Raw genomic sequence first — 22,136 nt, 5'->3', positions numbered from 1 at the left:
TCTCATCTGACATGGAGTGCTAACTAGGACGCAGCAATATTTCAGTGTCTGGATAGCAGAATGGCAAAAGACAGGACTTAACTGGGGAGAAGTATTTATTTATTTATTTGCATATTTATTCATTTTCTTGCTCGTTTATTTATTATTTATTGTTTATTTGTCATCCAGCTACCTAGACACCTAAAACATTGCTCATTCCTAGTCACATTTCATGTCAGATGTGATGGAACCCTTAAAAGTTGTGTTTCAGCAAAGAGAACTAAGTTCTTTTCTTCATTTTGTTTTTGCAAAGCCAAGATTCCTCTGCTTAGAATTCAGAAGACAGTAAAAACTAATTTACAATTCATGTCTACTTGGCATCTTTGATCAGGCCCGCAGGCCTCTTCGTTCACCACGGGATCTCTCCGCAGAGATCTCTGGCACCGAAGTTCCCCTGAGTCACTGGCATCCTCCTTTCTTTTGATCTTAGCCTAGATCCTCTGCCTCCATCTGACCTTTTCTCAGTCAGGTCACTTGCCTTAGAAACTCTTTGTCAAAGTCTAAAAATTGGTGTCCCTGGTCATCCTCACTTTATACCTTTATCCTGAGAGCAGAAGGACATTGCAGCTAATATTTTCTCTCCAGGCTTCCCTGTGTTTGTTCTGATAGGCACTCACCTCTCTTTATTCTCTTCTAATACTAGCTTTTCCTTTCCCTCCCTTTCTCAGTGTTTACATCTGAAAACAAAACCCTCACAAACCTGGTGTGTTAGTCAGGATTCTCTAAAGGAACAGAACTGATTAGATGAATATATATAGATATATAAATTATTTATATTTACATTAAAAGAAAATATGTTAAAGTGGCTTATAGACTGTGGTCTAGGTATTTTTAGATAGCTGTTTCTTGATGGAAAGGCAAAGAACCCAGTAGTTTTCATTTCACAGGACTGGATGTCTCAACAGTACAAATCTATCGGTGGAATTCTGGGGAAATCCCAGAGAGCTGCTGGTCTTCAGTTTACAAGAAGTAGGTTCTCACACCAGCAAAGGAACGCCTTAGCAACAGAATAGATGAACTTACCAGCAAGAGTAAGAGTGAACAGGAAAAAAGCAAAAGCTTCCTTCTTCCCTGTCCTTTTATGTGGGCTGCCACCAGCAGATGGGGCCCAGATTAAGGTGGGTCTTCACACCTCAAATGATTCAGTCAAGAAAATCTCTTAATAGGAATACCTAGCTGCTTGGGTTTTGGTTAATTACAAATGCAGTAAAGTTGACAACCAGTATTAGCTATCACAAGTCTACCTGTTGTCAACCTGATACCTAGTTACATCTCCTTATGTCATACTTAATTTCCAAATGAAAACAATAACCAGGTCATAGTTCTGCCCTGCATGAAAGAACTGTCTTATGTATAGCCACAAATGCATTATTTATTTTAGAATAGGCGTTAATGTTTCTTAAAGAATGCTTGGTCTTTTAATGGCTCATAATTTAAATATGATAACCAGTGATACTATCTCAATCAATGTTATAGTGTATGTTAAAGAAATGGAGTAAAGGAAACATATAATATCTCCTTAATATATGTGTATATATGCATAAACACATTCTTAAAAACAAAATAGGACAGAAATACTTAGATGTCACTTACATCCTTGTTTCTGAAAATGGTCGCATGGCCTTGGTAGTATTTCTGGTTACTTTCCTCCATTACCCATTCTGTATTTCCTCCACATTCAACAAACACCTTAGTAGGCCTTGGTTTATTTGTTTGTTTGTTTGTTTTTCCTGGAAGAGTGTCTATATTTTTGATTGATTAAATAAACAGAATGAGCTAATTGGTGATGAAGCTATAATATATAAATGGAGGTTTATTAGAAGCAGCACTGGAGGGAGGAGTAAGGGAAGGGGAAGTGTGTGCTGGGGGTGGGGGAAGGGAGAGAAGGGAAGGAGAGAGTGGAGGGAGGTGTGGGAAAAAAGGAGACCCTTGAACCAAAATGTCTGGTTTACATAGTGAATCTCTGGGAAAGGGGAAGCCCCGCCCCTTGTAGAGGGCAGGTCATGCCAGCCACACCCTGCAGCAGGACCTAACACTTTCATTCCTAAAGACAACCAAGTTGAATTGTGAAACTAAACTATTTGGTCTTCAACCCCATCAGACTTGAGAAGGAGCAAAATCAATCACCTGAGTAAACAGGAAGTGCAGGTTAGCAGCTTCCATATTAACAACAACAACAACAAAAATAATAGACAGTTTGTGCCTAGAGAGTCACCCATAACTCTCTAAAACTTTGGAGCATCATGTTTGGCCTTCTGGCCCAGTATATCTGACCAACATATTTGTGAGGCAGGAACAGGATTTGCTTTACCTGTCTTGGCAGAGTTCAGCTGTCCACTCTGCCTGCATCCAAGCTTGCCAGATTTTAGGCAGAATTCTGTCTGTGGTCAAAACAAGGACATTTTGTCCAGTGGCTGGTTTGACACATTTGAAGCCATCTCCATAAGGAGGGTCACTGATGCTCATCATCATCCCTGAGGTAGGCTAGATGTTACCAGGAGTCAAACTGTCTTACTGTCAAAGAATCATTAAAACAATATAAACATCTTTAAATACCATATTCTGAAGGACTCTCAGGTTTTTGAAGACCTTATCAAAGTAGTTTACCTTATCTGTCTATAGAATCATACCTATCTGTTACATCTAGGATGTATATTCTTGCGATATAAGTAGATTAGTAGTTGAAATGACCGCGATCTGATCCGTTGACAGTTAACTTGTCTAACTTACTTATTCTATACAGCCTGCAGTAGGATTTTCAAAGCATTGGAGGTAAACCTTGTATTCTACTTGAGTGGTATGGGTACAATACCTCATATTAGAGTGGAAATATATATACTGTGTGAAGAGTAATCTTAAATTTGAATTCTATATCAGTGCATCAAAATTAAGCTTATTTTGCATCAATATATAAATTCCTATACTAGTGAATTAAAAAAAAATCTTGTGAACACAGTTAAGGCCTTAGGTTGAAGAGCTGACTCAATCTACTTTTCGTCCCATCATCCCTATATATTTCTATATTCCCCCTTCTTTCTTTTCAGCCCCTATCTCAAAACCTGAGAGAAAAAGATAAAGAAAGAGATCCCTGAGTCTAATCTTGTTTTCTTTCTAGATATGACCAATAGTAACTTATAACCAACTCCCAGTGAAAATAAGTATCTAAAGCCCGAGAAAGCAACCAAAAAACCTATCCATTTCCCTTAAGGAAACTGGGGTGTCATTCTCTTAGGGTTTCTTCTGGCTGATTTGGGATGAATAATACCTTTGTAGGGGCCCAAAATAAAATTGGAGAAATGGTTAAACAAGGTAGGAAATAGCATTTGTGGTCCAGTTTCTAACTGTTGAGAAATACTGGTCTTAATAAAAGTCCTGTGTGTGATAGTTTGAAATGCTGGACCAACTGGGAACAGAAGCTGTCTTGGAAGTTGTCCTGTTCTGATGGAGAACAGCAACTGAAGCACTTGATGCTGGAGCATGAAGGATGTAAGATGTCAGCATCCAGCATGCTAAGAGAATTGAACCCTTTCAGGTCTGATCCAGCTTCAAAGTCTGCTTCTTTTGTTCTGAAAATATAAACTTTCTCATAAGCATTATACTATTCTAAAATTATACGTGTATGAAGTGTGCAAGGTGCACCTAGCGGTTAAGGCTAGTTCTCTGCACTTTGCATGAGCAGAAGAAGGACAGCTGTAAATCTTCATTCATGCCATAAGAATGGTATCTAGTCCTCAGTCTCATGTTTTCTGTAACCAATAAGAGGGTTGACTATGCATAGACATTCATCCCAACCTGTCTCAGAGCTATTCCCATGTAGTGGGATTAGTAATATAAATTACCTGCCTGTTCTATAGTTTTAATTTTTTAAATTTACATCCTGATTGACATTTAGAATTCTAAATTGACTTATTTAACAGTAGCCTTACAAAGTGTATCTTCATTTTTGCTTCTGAAAAGGGAGATATGAGATCATAAAAGATTAAAACTCTTATTTGGGGAAAAACCCAAATGTGGCCTTTGATGGACTTGAAATCTGTAGCCCTCAACAGATGAAGGGAGATGAAAGCAAATGAAAAGATCACGTATACCAAACGCAGAAAACAAAGGTGCAGGCGGGAAGCAGAAATGGCTAGGATGAAAGCCTTTTACCTGTGGCTGCCTGTGGCCCAGACACAGCTCTGTAATAGATTCTTAGGAAAAGGCAAAGCTGAAAAGATAGAATTTCCATATTGTGTCTTAAGATCACATCTAAAAGCAAACACTGTGGAAGGAGGGAAATGAGCTGATCTGTGGAATAGGAACAATTTCAAAAACATTCTCTTATTCAATCTGAGATGGGAAATTAAATACACTTTTCCCAGAAAGTATAAATATTTTATTAGTTCAGTTATAAAAGATTACCTAATGTTGAAAATTTTTTTCATTTTAACATGTAAATTTTCTTCCAATTATTGGTAGAGAGAAAATTTCTCAGTCTATGAAATGTGGCCCCCAGATATGTTTTGAACCACTTCTTTTTTTCACTAAGAAAAGGATCTTACTGGGAGGATACAAGGGATGGGATAACCATTGAGATGTAACAAGAATAAATTAATAAAAAAAAAAAAAGGAAAAAAAAAGAAAGAAAAGGATCTTACATTGGGAATCATGTAACTGTACTTTCAAAATAGACATCTGCATTTTTCTGCATACATGCATACCTCAACAAGGCAAAATTGAGTCACTTTTAAGGATGTAAAAATAAGCAGAGCGTGGTAGCACACGCTTTTAATCCCAGCACTGAGCAGGGAGAGGCAGGTGGATCTCTGAGTTTGAGGCCAGCCTGTCTACAGCGTGAATTCCAGTCTCAAACAAACAAACAAACAAACAAAAAAACAAACCACCAACAACAACAACAAAAAGAAAAGAATGCACATATTAAAATTTCAGGTATCAAAGCAAGTTGATTTTGATAGAATATTCAAACCAGAGTTGGAGAAACATGCCCTTAATGGCAGCACTCTGCAGTGTGATGCAGGTAAATTGAGGTAAGTTCAAGGCCATATAGCCTTGAGCCCTGTCTCAGTAGAACCAAAAAAGAAGACAATTATTCTTGCCTTTTTGAGTTGGTCAGAAACTTGAAATCACTGTCTTTGGGTTGAAGTCGTGGTTTAGACAAAGACCATACTGTCCTTTGAGGCTCAATAAAATAGTAAAATAATTATGTGCAGTGAGTCCAGGACAGCCAAGGCTATACAGAGAAACCCTGTCTCAAAAACAAAAAGGTACATTATATTCTAAAATAGGTAACTGGAGCCTCTCATCGATTTGAGCATCATTTAATATTAAGGAATCTATTGATACTTCAACATCCCCAATAAGAAAGTATACTTAACTCTACATTTGTCTTGGTGCATAAAAAGAAACAAGCTTCCCAGCACTCGAGAGGCAGAGGCAGGGAGATTGCTGTGAATTGGAAGCCAGCCTGGTCTACAAAGTGCGTCTAGGACAGCCAAGTCTGCACAGAGAAACCCTGTCTCGAAAATCCAGCAACACACACACACACACACACACACACACACACACACACACACACACGAAAGAAAGAAAGAAAGAAAAAGAAAAAAGAAATAAACCTTAATATACAGGTTTATTTAGAAAATATTTTTATGTACATTGTTGTTTTAACTATATGTATGTCTGTTTGAAAGTGTCTAATCCCCTGGAGCAGGAGTTACAGACAGGTGTGAACTTCCATGTGGGTGCTGGTACTTGACAACCCAGGTCCTTTGGAAGAACAGTCAGGGCTTTCAACCAGGAAGTCATCTCTCCAGCCCCCAGGGTTATTATTTTAAAATTTGTAGAAACTCACCATGAAATATTTTCTGTTTGTTTGATTTGGAAGCATCATGTTACCAGATTGGCTTCACACTCATGATCCGCTTGCCTCAGCCTCCTGGGTGTTGGGGTTGCACACATATACCACCATTCCCTGTAAATACTGTTTGTGTGTGTGTGTTTAAGTGTAAGATGCTTGTGTTTGGACATGTGTGCATGTAGATGTGGAGGCCAGAAGTCAAACTATTATTTATTACTCCCCACCTGTGTTTGTAGACAGTCGCTCACTGAATCCACAGTTGGGTGTTTTGGCTAGGCTGCCTGGCCACCATCAGCTCCAGGATCTGAATTCCTCTGCTCCTGTCCTGGGGTTACACGTTCATGTTACTCTGTCCAGAATCCACACCCAGGTCCTCATGCCTGTACCGTATGTATTTTATCCACTGAGTGCTTTCAGTATCCCCAAATACTTTTTGGTAGTGATAAAATAAAAGCTAAAACTTTAACATCCTGTTTCTAATTCTAAAGGACAGTAATGTTGCCTGTGTCCACTGTGTTTTCAGAAATCCCCTACTACTTTTATTTTGTAAAATCAAAATTTACCATTGGCTTCTTTTACTTAGCATATGTCTGCAAAGTTCTAATTTTTATTTTATTTTATTTTATTTTTCCTTCAATTTCTCTTTTTTTGTTGTTTTTTTTTTTTATTAATTTATTCTTGTTACATCTCAATGGTTATCCCTTCCCTTGTATCCTCCCTTTCTTCCCTCCCTCCCATTTTCCCCTTACTCCCCTCCCCTATGACTGTTCCTGAGGGGGATTACCTCCCCCTCTATATGTTCATAGGGTATCAAGTCTCTTCTTGGTAACCTGCTGTCCTTCCTCTGAGTGCCATCAGGTCTCCCCCTCCAGGGGATATGGTCAAAGGTGAGGCACCAGAGTATGTGAGAAAGTAATATCCCACTCTCCACTCTACTGTGGAGAGTGTTCCGTCCATTGGCTAGATCTGGGTAGGGGTTTAAGGTTTACCGCCTGTATTGTCCTTGGCTGGTGCCTTAGTTTGAGCGGGACCCCTATGCCCAAATCTGCCTATCATAATGTTCTACTTGTAGGCTTCTAGGACCCTCTGGGTCCTTCTACTTTGCCTTTCTCCCATGATTCTCTCATCTAGAATCCCACTAGAATGTCCTCTCCTCTGTCTCAGTTTCCTGGTAAGTGAAGGCTTTCGTGGGACATGCCCCTTGGGCTAATATGCAGATATAAGTGAGTATATACCATTTGAGTCTTTCTGCTTCTGGGTTAACTCACTCATTATGATCATTTCTAGCTCAATCCATTTATCCACAAATTTCGGGAAGTCCTTGTTTTTAATAGCTGAATAGTATTCCATAGTGTATATGTACCACAGTTTCTTTATCCATTCTTCTATTGAGGGACACTTCGGCTGTTTCCATGTTCTGGCTATTATGAATAAGGCTGCTATGAACATGGTTGAGCAAATTTTCTTGTTGTGTGCTGGGGCATCTTCTGGATATATTCCAAGGAGTGGAATAGCTGGGTCTTGAGGAAGCCCTATTCCCATTTTTCTGAGATAGCACCAGATAGATTTCCAAAGTGGTTGTACTAGTTTGCATTCCCACCAGCAATGAAGGAGTATTTGACAGAATTTATTTTAGTTTTAACTCTGAATAATGTTCCATTGTATGATGTACCGAGTTTTCTTTTTTAATACGCTTTAATTGAAACAGAGTGACATCACTTTCCCCTCCCTTTCCTCCCTGCAACCCTAACTGTGCCCTCCATGCTTCAGTTAATGGCCTCTTTTTCCTTGATTGTTATTGCCACATACATATATGTGTGCATGAATGTGAATGCACAAATAGACATATATAATCTGGAGTCTGGTATGTGTGTGTGTGTCGGGGGTCGGGGGAGAGAAGGAGAGAGGAGGGAGAGGAGAGGGAGATGAGAGAGGAGAGAGAGAGATGTCGGGGCTGACCACTCTGCATTGGAAAACCAATATGGGGCCTCATTTTGGGGAGTGATCATTCTTCTGCCAGTCACTACTCACCTGTAATTCTTAGTCTAGGGATGGGACCCCATAAAGTTTTTTCTTTCACATTAACATGTCTGTTGATATCACCATTATTCTAGTTTTGTTGGTGCAGCCATTTCTAGGAGGCTCTGTCTTACAGCAGACTTCCTGGTGTTCTGACTCCTAAAGTCTTTCTTTCCTGTCTTCCAAGATCCTCGCAGAGCCATACATGCAGGAGCTGTGATACAGACGTATTCACTGGCGCTGGGGCTCCCCACAATCTGTTGACCTCTGTATTGTTGTTTAGTTGTGGTTTTCAGTGATGATCTCCATGTGCTGCAAAGAGAGACTTCTTTGATGAGGGGTAGTGCCTAAAGCTTAAGATTTAGAGTGTAGTAAGGAATTATGCTGGTCTAGCAAAATGGTGGTTAGGAGCCTGTTCTAAGATCCGTGATCCCCTTAGCTCCAGGAAGCTGGCTAGGTTTCTAATACTAGGCAGATTTTCCTACTTTTGAGTGGACCTTAAGTCTAGTAGCATCTCTGCTGGTGGCCAGTGGCATGAATGCCCTCTTACTGAGCCGTTAGGCATATCTTATGATGCTGCTAATTGCTGTGATTCATATGTGTTGTGGCTGGGTAGGACGGGTTGCTTCCCTCCATTGGCAGCTTGCACAGTATTCTCTGGAACCATGGACGCTAGAGTACTGGAAGGAGGCTTTCATGTCAGATCCAGCTTGAGTCATCTGAGTCCTGTGTCCTAAGTGCGCATGACTTTAGTGATAAGGGCTCACCCTCAACCTCTGAGAGGCGGCTGAGGGCTGCATTGGTCATCTACATTGAACTACCTTGGCTAATTTTTCAAAATGAGGTCCCTCATGCCTGGTACTGGAGTTTTTGTCAGTCCATGGTTCTTGTGGAACCATTGTGGACCAAATGGTTTAACTTCCTTTAAGGTAAAAAGGTGTACCCCCCCCTCCATCCCGCCCCTCTTCTCTTCTCTTCTCTTCTCTTCTCTTCTCTTCTCTTCTCTTCTCTTCTCTTCTCTTCTCTTCTTCTCTCTCTCTCTCTCTCTCTCTCTCTCTCTCTCTCTCTCTCTGTCTGTCTGTACACTTATATGTAATATATATAATTTTAGGTAAATGTAATTCCTTAAGGCGTTATCAACAACCTTGGTATGTTTGTCTTTCATTGTCCATTTCCTTCTATATTGACCACTTATCACTAATAATTTGGAATTTTGTAGGTTGCTTACACTTCTTGGCTTTTGTAAGTAATGGTGCAGTGAATTCAATGGGTATTTCAAATCTCTTTGAGATATGTATTCATAAGAAGGATTAGGAAATCATGTGGTGAATCTATTTTAGCATCTTTGTGGGGGCGGGGCAAGAGCGTGCCACAAGTATCTGAAACTCCTGCCCCCGCTTGCCTCCCTTCTTGCCATGAGAAGGCCTGGGATTTCCAATGTGCGCTGCCACATGCAGCTTTTTATGTGGCATTTAGAATTTAACATCAGGTCCTCGTGCTTATGTGCCAAGAACTTTACTCACTGAGCCATCTCCATACCCCCTTTTACCTTTTTGAGGATGTCTACTGTTATGTATAAGGTGCACAGTATTTTACTTCTCTCAACAGTGCACATGAGCTCTGTTTTGTGAACATCCTTGCTAAAACTTGTCATGTTTGGCTTTGCTGGTTTTGTTGCTTTCTGTTTGTTGTCACATATAACTCACATAAGGCCCAAAACCACCAAGGAATATGAGGATGGCTCTGAACTCCTGATCATCTGGCTCAGAGAAGATGGTGAGGTGACAGGCTTTTTTGGATAGTATACCCTTATACTAAAGGGTAGAAGGTGTCTCTGTGAGTTTGATTTGTGTTTTCCTGCTGGCTTGTGATGTTGGAGACATGTCTGTTCACTTCCTTTTATTTTTAACTGGGTTCTTCTTGTGTTGTTGTTATAGAGTAGTACGTTCTAGGCATTAGCCCCCCATTGTGCCTGTGAATGGCAAATACTCTTCACATCAGTTGATCTCATTTTACAGATTGTTTTTTTTTTTTTTTTCTGCACCAACATTCTCCAGTTTGATGCCAGAATCATGTTCAGTAATTATTGTGACATATGTTGCTGTGGAGCTGCTTCATGTATTCCTTAGGAATTTTGCTGTTTTAATTCTTATTAAAGTCTTCAGTTTGAGTTAATTTTTATTATGGTGTAAGGTACAGAATCTGTTTCACTTTTTAGCATGTGTATATCTAGTTTTTTATATTTTCTGAGTCAGGTGCAGTGACACACGCCTGTGGTCCCAGCACTTGGGAGGCAGAGTCAGGGGGATCTTTGTGAGTTTGAGGCCAGCCTGGTGTACAAAGCCAGTCCAGGCTACACAGAGAGACCCTGTCAAGACAACACTTTCCTTGTATAGCCTTGTTGGCTTGTTGTGGATTATGTGACCATATGTATGCAAAGCTTTGGATCTGGGCTGTGTATTTTGTTCTGCTGGTCTTGTATCTGTCTTTATGCCCGTAATTTTAATTTTTTGTGACACAGATAGTATTTCATTATTGAGTTACTTTGATCCATATGAAATTTGTATTTTTATACCTCAAAGCTAATAGATTATCAGCAATTTGTTATATGAAAGACATACAAAAGTATCTTAATATAGTTGTTAACATTTCTTACGATGTAACTTTATTCTAAAAATAAAATATTTTTTCTTTTTTTAATTAAAGTTTTATTTGACACATTTTAAATTTATGTGTTTGGATATTTTGCCTGCATATATCGTGTGCACCAGTGCCTGTGAAGGGCAGAAGGAGGCATTGGATCTCAGCCATGTGGATGGTAGGTCCTCTGGAAGGGCAGCCCGTGCTCCTAACTGCTGAGCCATCTCTCTATCCCTTACCTTTTCTTCTTTTTCTTTTTTGACAAATTCTGTGTAAATCAATATTTGCCCTTTCTTTTCAATGTCTCTTAGTTGAATACAGGTACCCTGATACTTTGAGTTATTAGTAATCCTATAATTTTTGTTTTTAAAAATTTTATATCAAGATCTTGAACATTCTCTTTTATAATGCTAGCCATCCTTGATCTGAGTATCTTTGCTTGTTGTAACAGTTTCACAAGTTGCTTGTTTATGTCAAAGGATAAGGGTGATAATAGTGGACATGTACTGGCTCCAGGCTCATCCAGTGCTGCAGTGATGGTTCTGCTGCTAGCCTGGCTCCTAGATGAGGAGATAGGGCTGAGATTGTGCACACACGTTGCCCAAGGCCATGAGCTAATGAGTGGAAGAGCAGAATAGGATAGTAAGTATTCACTTGAATGTAAAACAAAACTTGGACCGTCTCACTTTCTGTTGGTTACTTTATTGTGATTGTGCATGACTTACGTGTGAGTGAATGTCACATGTGTCACTGGAGCAGGAGCTACCCGTAGTGGTTGAGCCACCTGATATGAGCGCTGGAAAGGTCTTGGGTCCTCAAGAAGAACAGTCAGTATCTCTCCAGCTCTTGTTACATAACTTGGAATAAACAAATGCTCTCTTATTCTGTATGTTTGACTCACAGGATGGACAGCCTGACATTTTATACATGTTCTGGAGTACAGTTACTATGGCACTTTCTTCTCACTTTCATGCAGCAACAAACTGTAAGTTCCCCATCCAATTGGATACATTTCAAATGTTAAGTTGCTTTAAAATTTGATGTTCATAGTATTGGTTTATAAATTGTTTTATTATTTTAAAACTGCTGCTTCTTTTATATGTTTAACGAGGAATCTCTCAGCTATTTGATTAATTTTACAATTAGTATTTAGAATAATTTTTTTTTTGAGACAGGGTTTCTTTGTATAACAGTCTTGACTTTGCTTTGTAGACCAGGCTGGCCTGAAAATCAGAGACCTGCCTACCTCAGCATGCAAGTATTGGGATTAAAGCTGTGTGCCAGCACACTCCACTTAGAATAATGTTCTTAGTTGAGCTGAGTATTTCTTATGTAGATAATGTAATGCAATCGATGTTAAAGATTTAGTTAATGCTTTATTAGAGTGAATTGTTTTTTAAATGAAGCTGTAAAAGCAAAGATGTGATAAATAAAGATCTAAACTGTGAATTACAATTTGGTCATTAGAATATGTTCCACTTGGGCCTGTCAGATGGCCTAACAAGTAAAGGCACATGCTGCTAGAGTCTGATAACCTAAGTTTTATTTCAGGATCCATATAGAGATAGAGAGAAGTGCTGTTTTCTCTATGCTGAGTGGGGTAGTTTGAAGAAGTGTGGCCCCCACAGACTCATGGGTTTGAATGCTTGGCCCATGGGGGTGACACTATTAGGACACGTTGCCTTGTTGGAGGAAGTGTATCATTGTGTAGGCGGGCTTTGAGGTTTCATATATGCCTGAGCTACTCAGTGTGGCAAAACCATCTGCTCAGGGTGGCACCACCCACAGAGACTAGGCCTTCCCACATCAATCATCAGTCAAGAAAATGACCTATAGACTTTGCTACAGACCAATCTCATGGAAGCTTGAGATTAATTAAGAATCCTTTCCATATGACTAGTTTGTGGCAAGTTGACATAAGACAGTCTTGCCATTGTCGCATATTTTAAATAGTGTACTCAGTCCAGTGTAACTTTATTAAAACAGCTAACCCTCATGGATTTTTTTTTAAATCACAAATCTTCCTGGAAAAGTCTACTTTAAATGTGGATAACGCTGCCCTGTGTGGTGGCACAAGCCTTTTATCCCAGCACTCTGGAGTCAGAGGGAGTGATATCAAGGCCACCTTGGTCTACAGAGCAGAACAGGGCAGTGAGAGCTCTGTTACACAGAGATACCCTGTCTCAAAAAAAAACAAAAAACAAAACAAAAACAAAAACAAAAACAACAACAACAACAACAAGTGGGTAGTGCTGTGCTGTCCTTCCACTTCACTGCTGTTCCTGCTTAGTTCTCCCTGTCTAACCTGGAGCCCATTCCCAGCAGAACACATCCTACAGCACTCATGCGCTTCTTTCTTCCAGCGGCTGATACTTTGTGAAGCTGTTGCAAAACCATAACCTTACCACTAAATATATTATACTAAGGGTTAGTAATTTTTTTGATCCAAAGTCACATACATCTTGCAAACAAAGAGAGGTTGACATAGACTCTGGCTTATCAGAGCAACTGTGGCAGCACAGTTGTTTCCAACTTTTGATACTGAAGGAAGTTTGCAAGAGTTATTTCTAGATCCTGGACATTATACATGATCCACAAGGAAAGGAAACTAGTTGTCTGAGCTCTGGAGTCATTCATCTCTCTGCCTTGCTGTTCCAGACAGCTGTACAAAACACAAAAATCAAGGGTTTGCTGCTCGTATTAGTCAGGGCTCTCCAGAGTAACAGAACTAATAGAATTACTCTCTCTGTATATAAAGGGATTTGTCAGAATGACTTACAGCATGCAGTCTAGCTTATCCAACAATGGATGGCTGTGAACAGAAAGTCCAAAGAGTTTCGGAGTTGCTCGGTCCACAAGGCTGGGTGTCTCAGCTGGTCTTCAGTATGTGCTGGAGTCCTAAAGAAGAAGGCTCTAATGCCAGTGAAGAAATGGATGTGCTAGCAAGGAGAGGGCAAGCAGGCTAAGAGCAAGAGCTTCCTTTTATGTCCTTATATAGACTTCCAGCAGTAGGTGTGACCCAGATTAAAAGGTGGGTCTTCCTACTTCAAGATCAGGATTAAAGTCATGTATCTTCCTGCCTTAAAGGTCCAGCCTAGAAGTGAATTCATCCAATTCAAGCCAAGCCAAAACAAACAAACAAACAAAAAACATAACAAAAAAAACCTCTCACAGGTTTGCCCTCTATTTCTGGATTGTAGTTCATTCCAGATGTAGTCAAGTTGACAACCAAGAATAACTCAACTGTTTTGCTCAACTGAGTCTAAAACTAGCAAGTGCAACAAAATATGTCATTCATCAATGTAAAATCACACAGGCAGCATGTAATTAGAGTGCGCATCCCTGAAAGAAAGAGGAAAGTAGGACCCATTGCTGGGAAGGACAGAGATAACAAAGAATCCATTGAATGTGTGAACCAGGAGTTTAAAACCCATCTACAAGCATTTAAATATGTCTAAGTATTTAAGGGACAAGTAGGTAAATAGACAAGTAAATGAAAATACAGTATCTGAAATTATTTCAATAAGTGAGAGTAATAGCATATTTAACTCTAAAGGAGGGAGCGGATTAAGGATCTAAACATATAAACATCAATGTATTATTGCAATAAAGGCCCAAGGAAGTAAAGCAAAGAACTCTTTGACTTCGTGCATTTGTAGGAGTTTTAAGTTTTAAGTCTCTTAAAGCTGAGAGACGTGGTAGGATATCTATATTGTGAACCAAGAGATTGTGAACTGTAAAAACCTGTTTCTAATTGTGGTATGCCTCGGTCTTTGATCTTAGAGCTTTCTGTTTTCTCTAAACAAGTACTTGTAGTATGGTTCAGCCCTAGCACACACCTATAATCCAAGAACTTAATGTATACAGGATTAAATAAAGTTAACACTAGGTCAAGAGGTGGGACAAGCAACCAGCTGACAGGGATTAAGCAGAAAGGATGGACATTGAGTTGAAAGGTATTTAAGACAGCGTGGAGAAGGAGAAGACTCTTTCCTTCTGTGACATGAGCTGAGGAGGAAGAGCTTTTTCCTTGTGGGATGTCAGCTGAGTAGGAAGGTCCCCTGGGTGGTTTCTCTACCTCTCTGAGCATTCTTCCCAGCATTTGGCTTCTGACTCTTCATTGGTAAAATGTTTGGATTTTTTTTCTTTATAACAATATGTAGAGAGAAAAGGAACAAAGCATTATTAAAAAGATTCAAACCATCTGTGGATTAAATGCTTGTGTGCGTGTCAACACACACACACACACACACACACACACACACACACACACACACACACACTTACTGTATTGAAATCCAAATCTTCAGTGTGACTATTGGGACAGAGCTTATTGTGTGACTTTTTCTAGGGAAATGTGAAAAAAAAAATGTCTTTTCACTGTAGATAGGACACTGACAGAACAGTGAAAATTTTCATCCAAGTCCAGCCTGGTGAATCAGTGAGTTTCTTCGGGCTACTTATGCCAGCATAGTGATGCACAGCTACACAACCCAGCAGTCCTCTTGATGACTGTTGGCAGCTGCACCATCAAGAAATCTCATGCCGGTCAGTCTTACTATTAGGTGTGAATGGACTCTCCTGTGGAAGAGGGCCTCAGAAGTTCCTGGTTCTAATTCTTTGCCCTCCACCCCGAGCGCACAATGGAAGCTAATGAGCTGAAAGTCCTCATAACTGCTCCAGTGTGAAGGAAACAGTGACACTGCAGGGATCCCATGGAAACCTGAAGTGAAATGAAGTCATAGGGTGGGCCCCTCATCTCATGGAATTTATAGCCTTAAAGAAAAGAGACGTGTAAGAGCTTGCCAGCTCTGAGGCTCCTTGGCAAGATGGTAGCCATCATCAAGCCAGAAAAAGAAAATGAACTGAATTTTGATTTGGGCTGCTTTAATCCAGCACTGTCAAATATTAAAATGTACTCTATCACTTTTTAACAAGTTCTTTAAAATACACCGTTGTCAGAGAGACTGCATGGGAAGAGGATGTGCTCAGACCTGATGTAACTTGATGTGCTGGGGTGGGTTAGGAGGGGTCCCCCTCTTTGAGGAGTAGGAGAGGGGTTAGAGGGAGGAGAGGAGGGAGGGGCGTATGATTGGGATGCAAAGTGAAAAATGCCTGAATGAATGAATGAATGAATGACCAAATGAATGAATGAATAAATGAATGAATGAATGGAAAAAATACAGGGTTGTTATAGACATGATTCTTTTCTTTTGAATAGGCTCTTTAATTTTTTTTAACTTTTTATTTTATTTTGTATGCATGGACATTCTGATATAAGCATTCCACGGCACATATCTGGAACTACAAAAGCAACTAGTGGACATTGATCTTCTCCTTCTTCTATGTGTGCTCTCGGTTTAAACTCAGATCACTCATCACAGAGGTCACTTTTACTCACAGAGCTATCACTCTGGCCATAATTTATTTTTTAATATTTTTTTCAGCAGGGTAATATCTCCTTCCCAGAACCTTTTGCACAATAGGGGAAAAATCTTAAAAATTTAAAATATAGTAGTTTTATTCTTTGAAAAAAGCTTTAAACTTACCCATTTTAGAGTAGTATTTATTATTGATCAGCTCAACATTCTTCTCCTAGAAATCATAATTCTTTAAAGTAAACGCATCAACATACCTTCCCCATAGTAAAAAATTGGAGCTCTAGGCAACAGGACTGATTCGAAGTGCCCTGTTTGGTGCTGCTCGGCTGTTCTTACTCATACTTGCTTGGTTAGATGGCCGTCCTGTGTCTCAGACACTGAAATTTACCTTGCTTGGTGCTGCTTGCCTTTGCTGTTCTTAAGCACTCTTGCTGCCTGCTGCAGGTACTCAGGCACAGACTGAACCTTCTGAGACTTGTTTTAAGATTTATTAGCAAAATTTGAGCCATGATTAATCTAGCTGATTACTTTCGGCTACAGAGGCTGAACTTCTTAGCACCTTTTGAAATACCTAATGTTCACTGTGAGGCTCCCAGTCAGGCTTTATGGAACAGGAGTTATTTATTCCCAGCCTTGCGTGACTAACAGATATTTCCCCTCTACTGTTTGGCGTAGCTGTTTATCTCTGTAGACCTTCCATCACACGCTGGGAAGAGTTTTGCCACATAGTCTGGGTGTACCCTTTGCAAGTCTCTTTAGTTTGTATGGCTTTCCCTCTCTCCTATACATGATCTATGTACAGGTCTGTTCCCCCTTCACTGTGCTGTGGCCTGGAAACTCCTTCCAAAAACAGACAGGCAGCCTATGTTTACTGTCTCTCAGAGACCATGTCATTTGTTCTGTGATAGGAAATGACTGGAAACCATTGTTTTATAGATTGCATACATTTGTGTATTTCTGGCCCTTTTGTACCATCTAGCCCAAGCAGAAGCAGAATTCTCTAACCTAGTTTTATTACCACCACTGCTGCTGCTGCTGCTGCTGCTAATAATAATAATAATAATAATAATTTTATTTTTTATTTATTTTAATTTATTATTATTATTATTATTATTATTATTAAATTTGTATTACATTTAATTATTTGTGTTTGTGCACATGTGCCGATGTACAAATGTGAAGGTCAAAGCGTGCCTTGTGGGAGCTAGTTCTCTCCTGCCATGTCTTGGACACAAAACACGGATCTCAGGCTTGGCAACAAGTACCTTTTCTTGTTGAACCATCTCACAGGACTCCTAATTTAGTATCAAAAGCAACGATGCTTGTGTGTGTGTGTGTGTGTGTGTGTGTGTGTGTGTGTCTGTGTGAGAGACATCACTCATTCTTGTTTCCCTGTCCTACTTTCTTTAACCACTCCAGAGCCTAGTACTTGCTATCTATTTTGCTTTCCCTGGCTTTGTTCTCGTTGAATAATCAGCCCTTGGAAGGCAAGACAATGTATATCATTAAGTCAGATTCTAAATACCTTTCTTTCTAATTAGGCCCCAGTTCCTCCGCTTTGACCTTCAGCAGCTACCTGCACTTTGTGCTCTTGTAGCTGTGCTCACATTGTTGCTCAGTGTGGGTTTGAGAAGGCTCCTCTCAATGTCATTGCTGCTTGACTTTCTGCCTCGGAATTCTGGTTTCAGCACCTTGAATATAAACTTAGATTTCCAATCATCTAACCAAAACTAAAATAAGAGTGTTCCTCTTTAGTTACTATGTATTCTCCTTTTATCTTCTTCCCTATATTTCTCATGAGGGTGATTTCTACTTTTTGTCTTCATTTTCATTCCGTTGATTTCTCAACTAGGTGCAGCTAGTAGGTCTATTTTCTGCCGTTGTATTGAAATTGTTCTCATTAAGGTTACCAGTGACCTACTTCTTAATTGCCGAATTCAGTGTATGATTTTCAGTTCTTACCTCTTGGGGCCATCTGTTTGTGAGTCAAAGAAGCTACTGAGAGGAAATATAATTATTTTAGGCAGAGATTCTCATTAATATTTCACATTTAGAGTAGTCAGTATCTTCTGATATCATTATTACTTTAATAACTTCCTTGGGGAGAACTCCAGAGAAAGTTGTGTGTAAAGCATCTTCCAGTTTTACAGCGTGCACAGCCCCTGTAGTGTGTTGTAGTGGCTCTTCAGTACTTGCTACTGCTAGGCAGGCCGTGTGAAGGGTGCAGCAGCATCTGCAGAGTGGAAGATTGCAGACACTGTAGCAGATTGTCTAAGGAATATTTTGGCAGAATGTATCTAAGGGAAATTTTCCTAGTTAGGAACATGTTCTTTCTGATTATGCATGTTCGAGTTTAGCAAAAATATTCTACTAGAAAGTATAATTCTTGGGCTTGACAAACAATAAATTCAAATTCACTTTATTCACAAAGTAAAAAGCTAAACCTGTAACCGGGAAGATAAAATTAATTTAGGTAGCAATTCCTTTTAATTGTCTGTGGTCATGATTATTTCCAAAAGATAGTTGCTATGCCTTTTGTCTATCCTTTTCTTTTGTAGTTTCTGGATAATAATACTGATTCAACAACCTGTTGGGTTGTGATCCATGTTTTTAAGATTTACCAGAAACAAACAAAATGAACCCCATCATGTTGAATTACTTGAAATATAAACACAATTTCTTTTTTTTTTAATCTGAGACATTTCCTGGAGTTTCTCATCATAAATAAGTGTTTTATTACTCCCCGTAGCCCATATTAATAATTTGCCTGCTGTGTCTAACTACCACCACAACCTGAATGTAAGCCTCTTGAGACGAGGCGTGCTCTTCGTGGAGGTCGCATCCTCAATGCCTAGTGAATCACCTGGCCTACAGCAGGGATTCAGTAAACACCAACTGGCAGAGAGAAGGAATGGGGGGAGATGCTGTGCCCTTCCTTGAAAACTTCGTGTATAAAATGGGCAGCGGTGGGCGAGAGGGGCAGGGAGTGTAGAGAGATGGTGCAATGGTTAGAGTACTGGCTGCTCTTTCCAGAGTGACTCAGGAAGCAGAAGCAAGTGGGTTTCTGTGAGGCCAGCCAGTGCCACACAGTAAGACCCTGTTTCTTACAAGATTTCGAAGACATAAGGTTAATTATGAGTAATTTTTTGTCTTTTTAATTATTACAGCATTCAGGAGATGTCAATAAGATGATCATATTTGGTTTATGGTTAGCCTGAACCACACTGCATCTTGTCTTAAACAACAACAGCACAAACAAACACTAGAATGACACTGAGGCTAAATGCTGCACTTTCACTTTTTTTGTACATGTTCACTGTACTTGGTCTTGTGTTGCATGTAAGTATATAATGCACTTTGAGCCCATTCTCCATAGCCTCGTACCTTCCTCCTCCTCTCCCATCTGTGTCTTATTAGTTGCCCTTTATTCCCTTAGACACGTTCCACTTCACTTCTACTGTGATGTCCTATATACATCATACATGACTTCAGGTATATGATATAGTATTTAAAAGTTAAGGTGGAACACACACAGACACACACACACACACACACACACACACACACACACACACACACACTGCCACCACCACCGCCACCACCCAAGAGTAGCCCCATTTTTATTTAAAGTACTTTTTTGTAGTTTTATTCTTGCAATTAAAGCGGTTTACCATTGTTGTGCTTTGTTGGTGTATGTCTGTATGCGTAGTGCTGGAGGTCAAGTCCAGGCACATCCGCAAGCCTTAGTCTTTTTGTGTGTTGGTAGTTTTTGAGATAGCTTTCCACTGTAGGGCCAGGCAGGCCTGAAACTAAGTGTTCATGCTGGCTGGTATTGAGCTATTAATTTCTCTGCATAAATTTCCAGATAGCTGGGGTTATAGTGTGTGCCACTGTACTTGGCTTCTCTGCATAGTCCTTATGGACTAATAAAGCATCATTTACCAGACATAATGTTAGACACCTGTGCTCTTGGCATTCCGGAGGAAGAGTAGGAGATAGAGGTCGTCTTGGGTCTCTTAGGGAGTTCCAGGTCTATCTCAAAACCACAATGATAGCAAGTAACACCCTCTCTAGAATCATAGTAACAACAGTGACAAGCAAGGCACCATCCTGAGCATCCTATATAAATGTGAAGAGATATGCAGCCTTTTCAAAATGAGGGCTAGTTATTGTGAGGGCTTGAGAAAAGTTTATGTGACCTAGATGAAAGTAAATCAAGTCAGTGCTTGGATTTGAAGCGATAATTTTAATCATGTTACTTTTTTCAATATAAATTTTATTGGCTTCTATGTTGCTTAAATTTTTTATTTAAAAATATATGATAATTTTATACCTAGAAGAATTTTATAAACCTCAAGACTTCTTTGTAACCAAGATCAAGGAAGAACATTGCCTCTGTTATAGAATCTCCCTTCTTTCTCCCTTCTAGTTTTTACTGGGCCTACTTAAAGATTTCTAATTTTTGGTGTGATGTCTTTTTTAAAATGTTGATACTGTATTTTATTCAGATAAAATCATCTCCCTTGTGCTCTTATTTCTGCCATTCAGCTTTTCTTTCTCCACATGTTTCTTAGTCATCCATATTACATGTACTGGTAGGATATTTACAATAAGACATTAGATAGTTTCTCATTGAGCTAGTTCAGATACTACTAATTAATATCACAGTTCTGTACCGCTCACTGGAAGTGAACTCAGAAGTACAGAATTGGTAGGCAGAATAATAACTCTTAGAGAGCCATGTCCAGAAACTGTCTGGAAACATACACATCAGAAAGGATTTTGAGATGTGACCTTCAGACTCTGAGATGAGATTATCTTGAACTCTTGGCTGGAAGTTAGAGAAACAGCTACAATAAGAGAGTCAGGGAGGGAGGGGGAGGGGGAGAGACGGGAGGGGAGGAGGAGGAGGAGGAGGGGAGGAAGAAGGAAGAGGAAGGAGGAGGAGAGAAGAGAATGAGTCAGAGGTGCCAGGAATGTATCTGGGATGCAGCATAAGCCAAGGAAGGCAGGTGGATAAAGAGGCAAGAACCCACCTTTCCCTAGAACATTCAGAGGGAACGCGCCCTACTGATACTTCAGTTTTGACTTAGGTTTTTGCCATCTTGCTCATGTAAACATCCAGGTTTGTAGTCATTTGCTATAGTAGCTTCAGGGGATTACTATAATTGGTCATAGAGGGGGTAGATGTATGGCTTCAGTAGGTACTGCCCAGGGTGTTCAGTGTAGTATGTCAATTTAAACTCCCAATTGCTGGCATATATGAGCTTCAGTTTCCTACATTTCTGTTAACTCTTGGCATTTTTAGTGTTGTTGGGGTTTTTTGTTTTTGTTTGTTTTGCTTGTGGTATTTTTGTTCAATCACATTTTGATTTAATTTTAATATATTTTATAGATGTTATTTTTATAGCTTTTCCATGTACACATTTACCATTTCTGTTCTCTTTTATGAGGCATATGTTAGTTCTCTGTGGAATTGTCGGGCCTACAGATTCACACAATTTATTCTTATGTTCTGGTGTGTTTGTGCCACCTCTTCTTTAGCCTTGGAGTCTAGCTGTGTATGTGCTGACGGGGCTGTGGATTTGTCAGGCTCATCAGTTCCTAGGATTGATTTGTATAATTTCTTTTCCCCTTTGCTGCCAGCTGAGTTTGTCCTGGCTAATGGAGTTGACTTGGGGCCAGTGCAGTTTCAGTATAGCTTCCACTCTTCCCTGTTGCTTAGACGTACTCCTCGTGGGCTTTCAATTGAGAAGTTAGATGTTTTTTTTTTCCTCCTTAGCTCCAAAATACTGAGGGAGATCTAAATTGCTTCTGGGTGTTCTAGGAACTCCCACCTCTTGAGACCTATCTAGGTAAAAGACAAAATTAAAGAAAAACTTCTAGAAACCAAACAACATTGAAACAACTTAATGTGTTGGGCATAACGTCTAGGGGGAAAATCTTTTATGTTCCTTTACCCTTCCCCATTCACCTCCTATATTCTGCTGAGCCTTCTGAAATGTGCTTAAAAGAAGAGCTGGGAACTCTCCACGAAGCAGGCTATGGTGGTGTTATTAGTCTAAAGTTAGGTTATTGTGTGTGCTGTGGGTTATACGCCAGTGAGACGTTGTAATATTCCTTTTTCATAAAACATAGATTTATATACTGTTTTTGTGTGTATGTGTGTGTACCTGTGTGAGCAGAAGCTCCTGGAAGCT

The 22,136-nt window shown here is 39.7% G+C and overlaps 1 protein-coding gene across 3 annotated transcripts in view; it reads left to right on the top strand.

Moving 5' to 3' along the window:
• Nucleotides 1-22,136, top strand: part of COG5 (component of oligomeric golgi complex 5) — a 300,644-nt gene that overhangs the window by 192,631 nt on the left and 85,877 nt on the right. For all 3 annotated transcript variants that reach the window (XM_084791836.1, XM_084791834.1, XM_084791835.1), the window contains one exon: nucleotides 11,459-11,540. In XM_084791836.1, the coding sequence (XP_084647962.1) occupies nucleotides 11,459-11,540 (82 nt within the window). The remainder of the gene's footprint in view (nucleotides 1-11,458; nucleotides 11,541-22,136) is intronic.

Source organism: Acomys minous, assembly GCF_964271855.1.
Source record: "Acomys minous genome assembly, chromosome: 8".
In the NCBI taxonomy this organism is placed as follows: Eukaryota; Metazoa; Chordata; class Mammalia; order Rodentia; family Muridae; genus Acomys; species Acomys minous.
The sequence above is the reverse complement of the archived record's forward strand: the minus strand, read 5'-3'. Positions and strand labels throughout refer to the sequence as shown.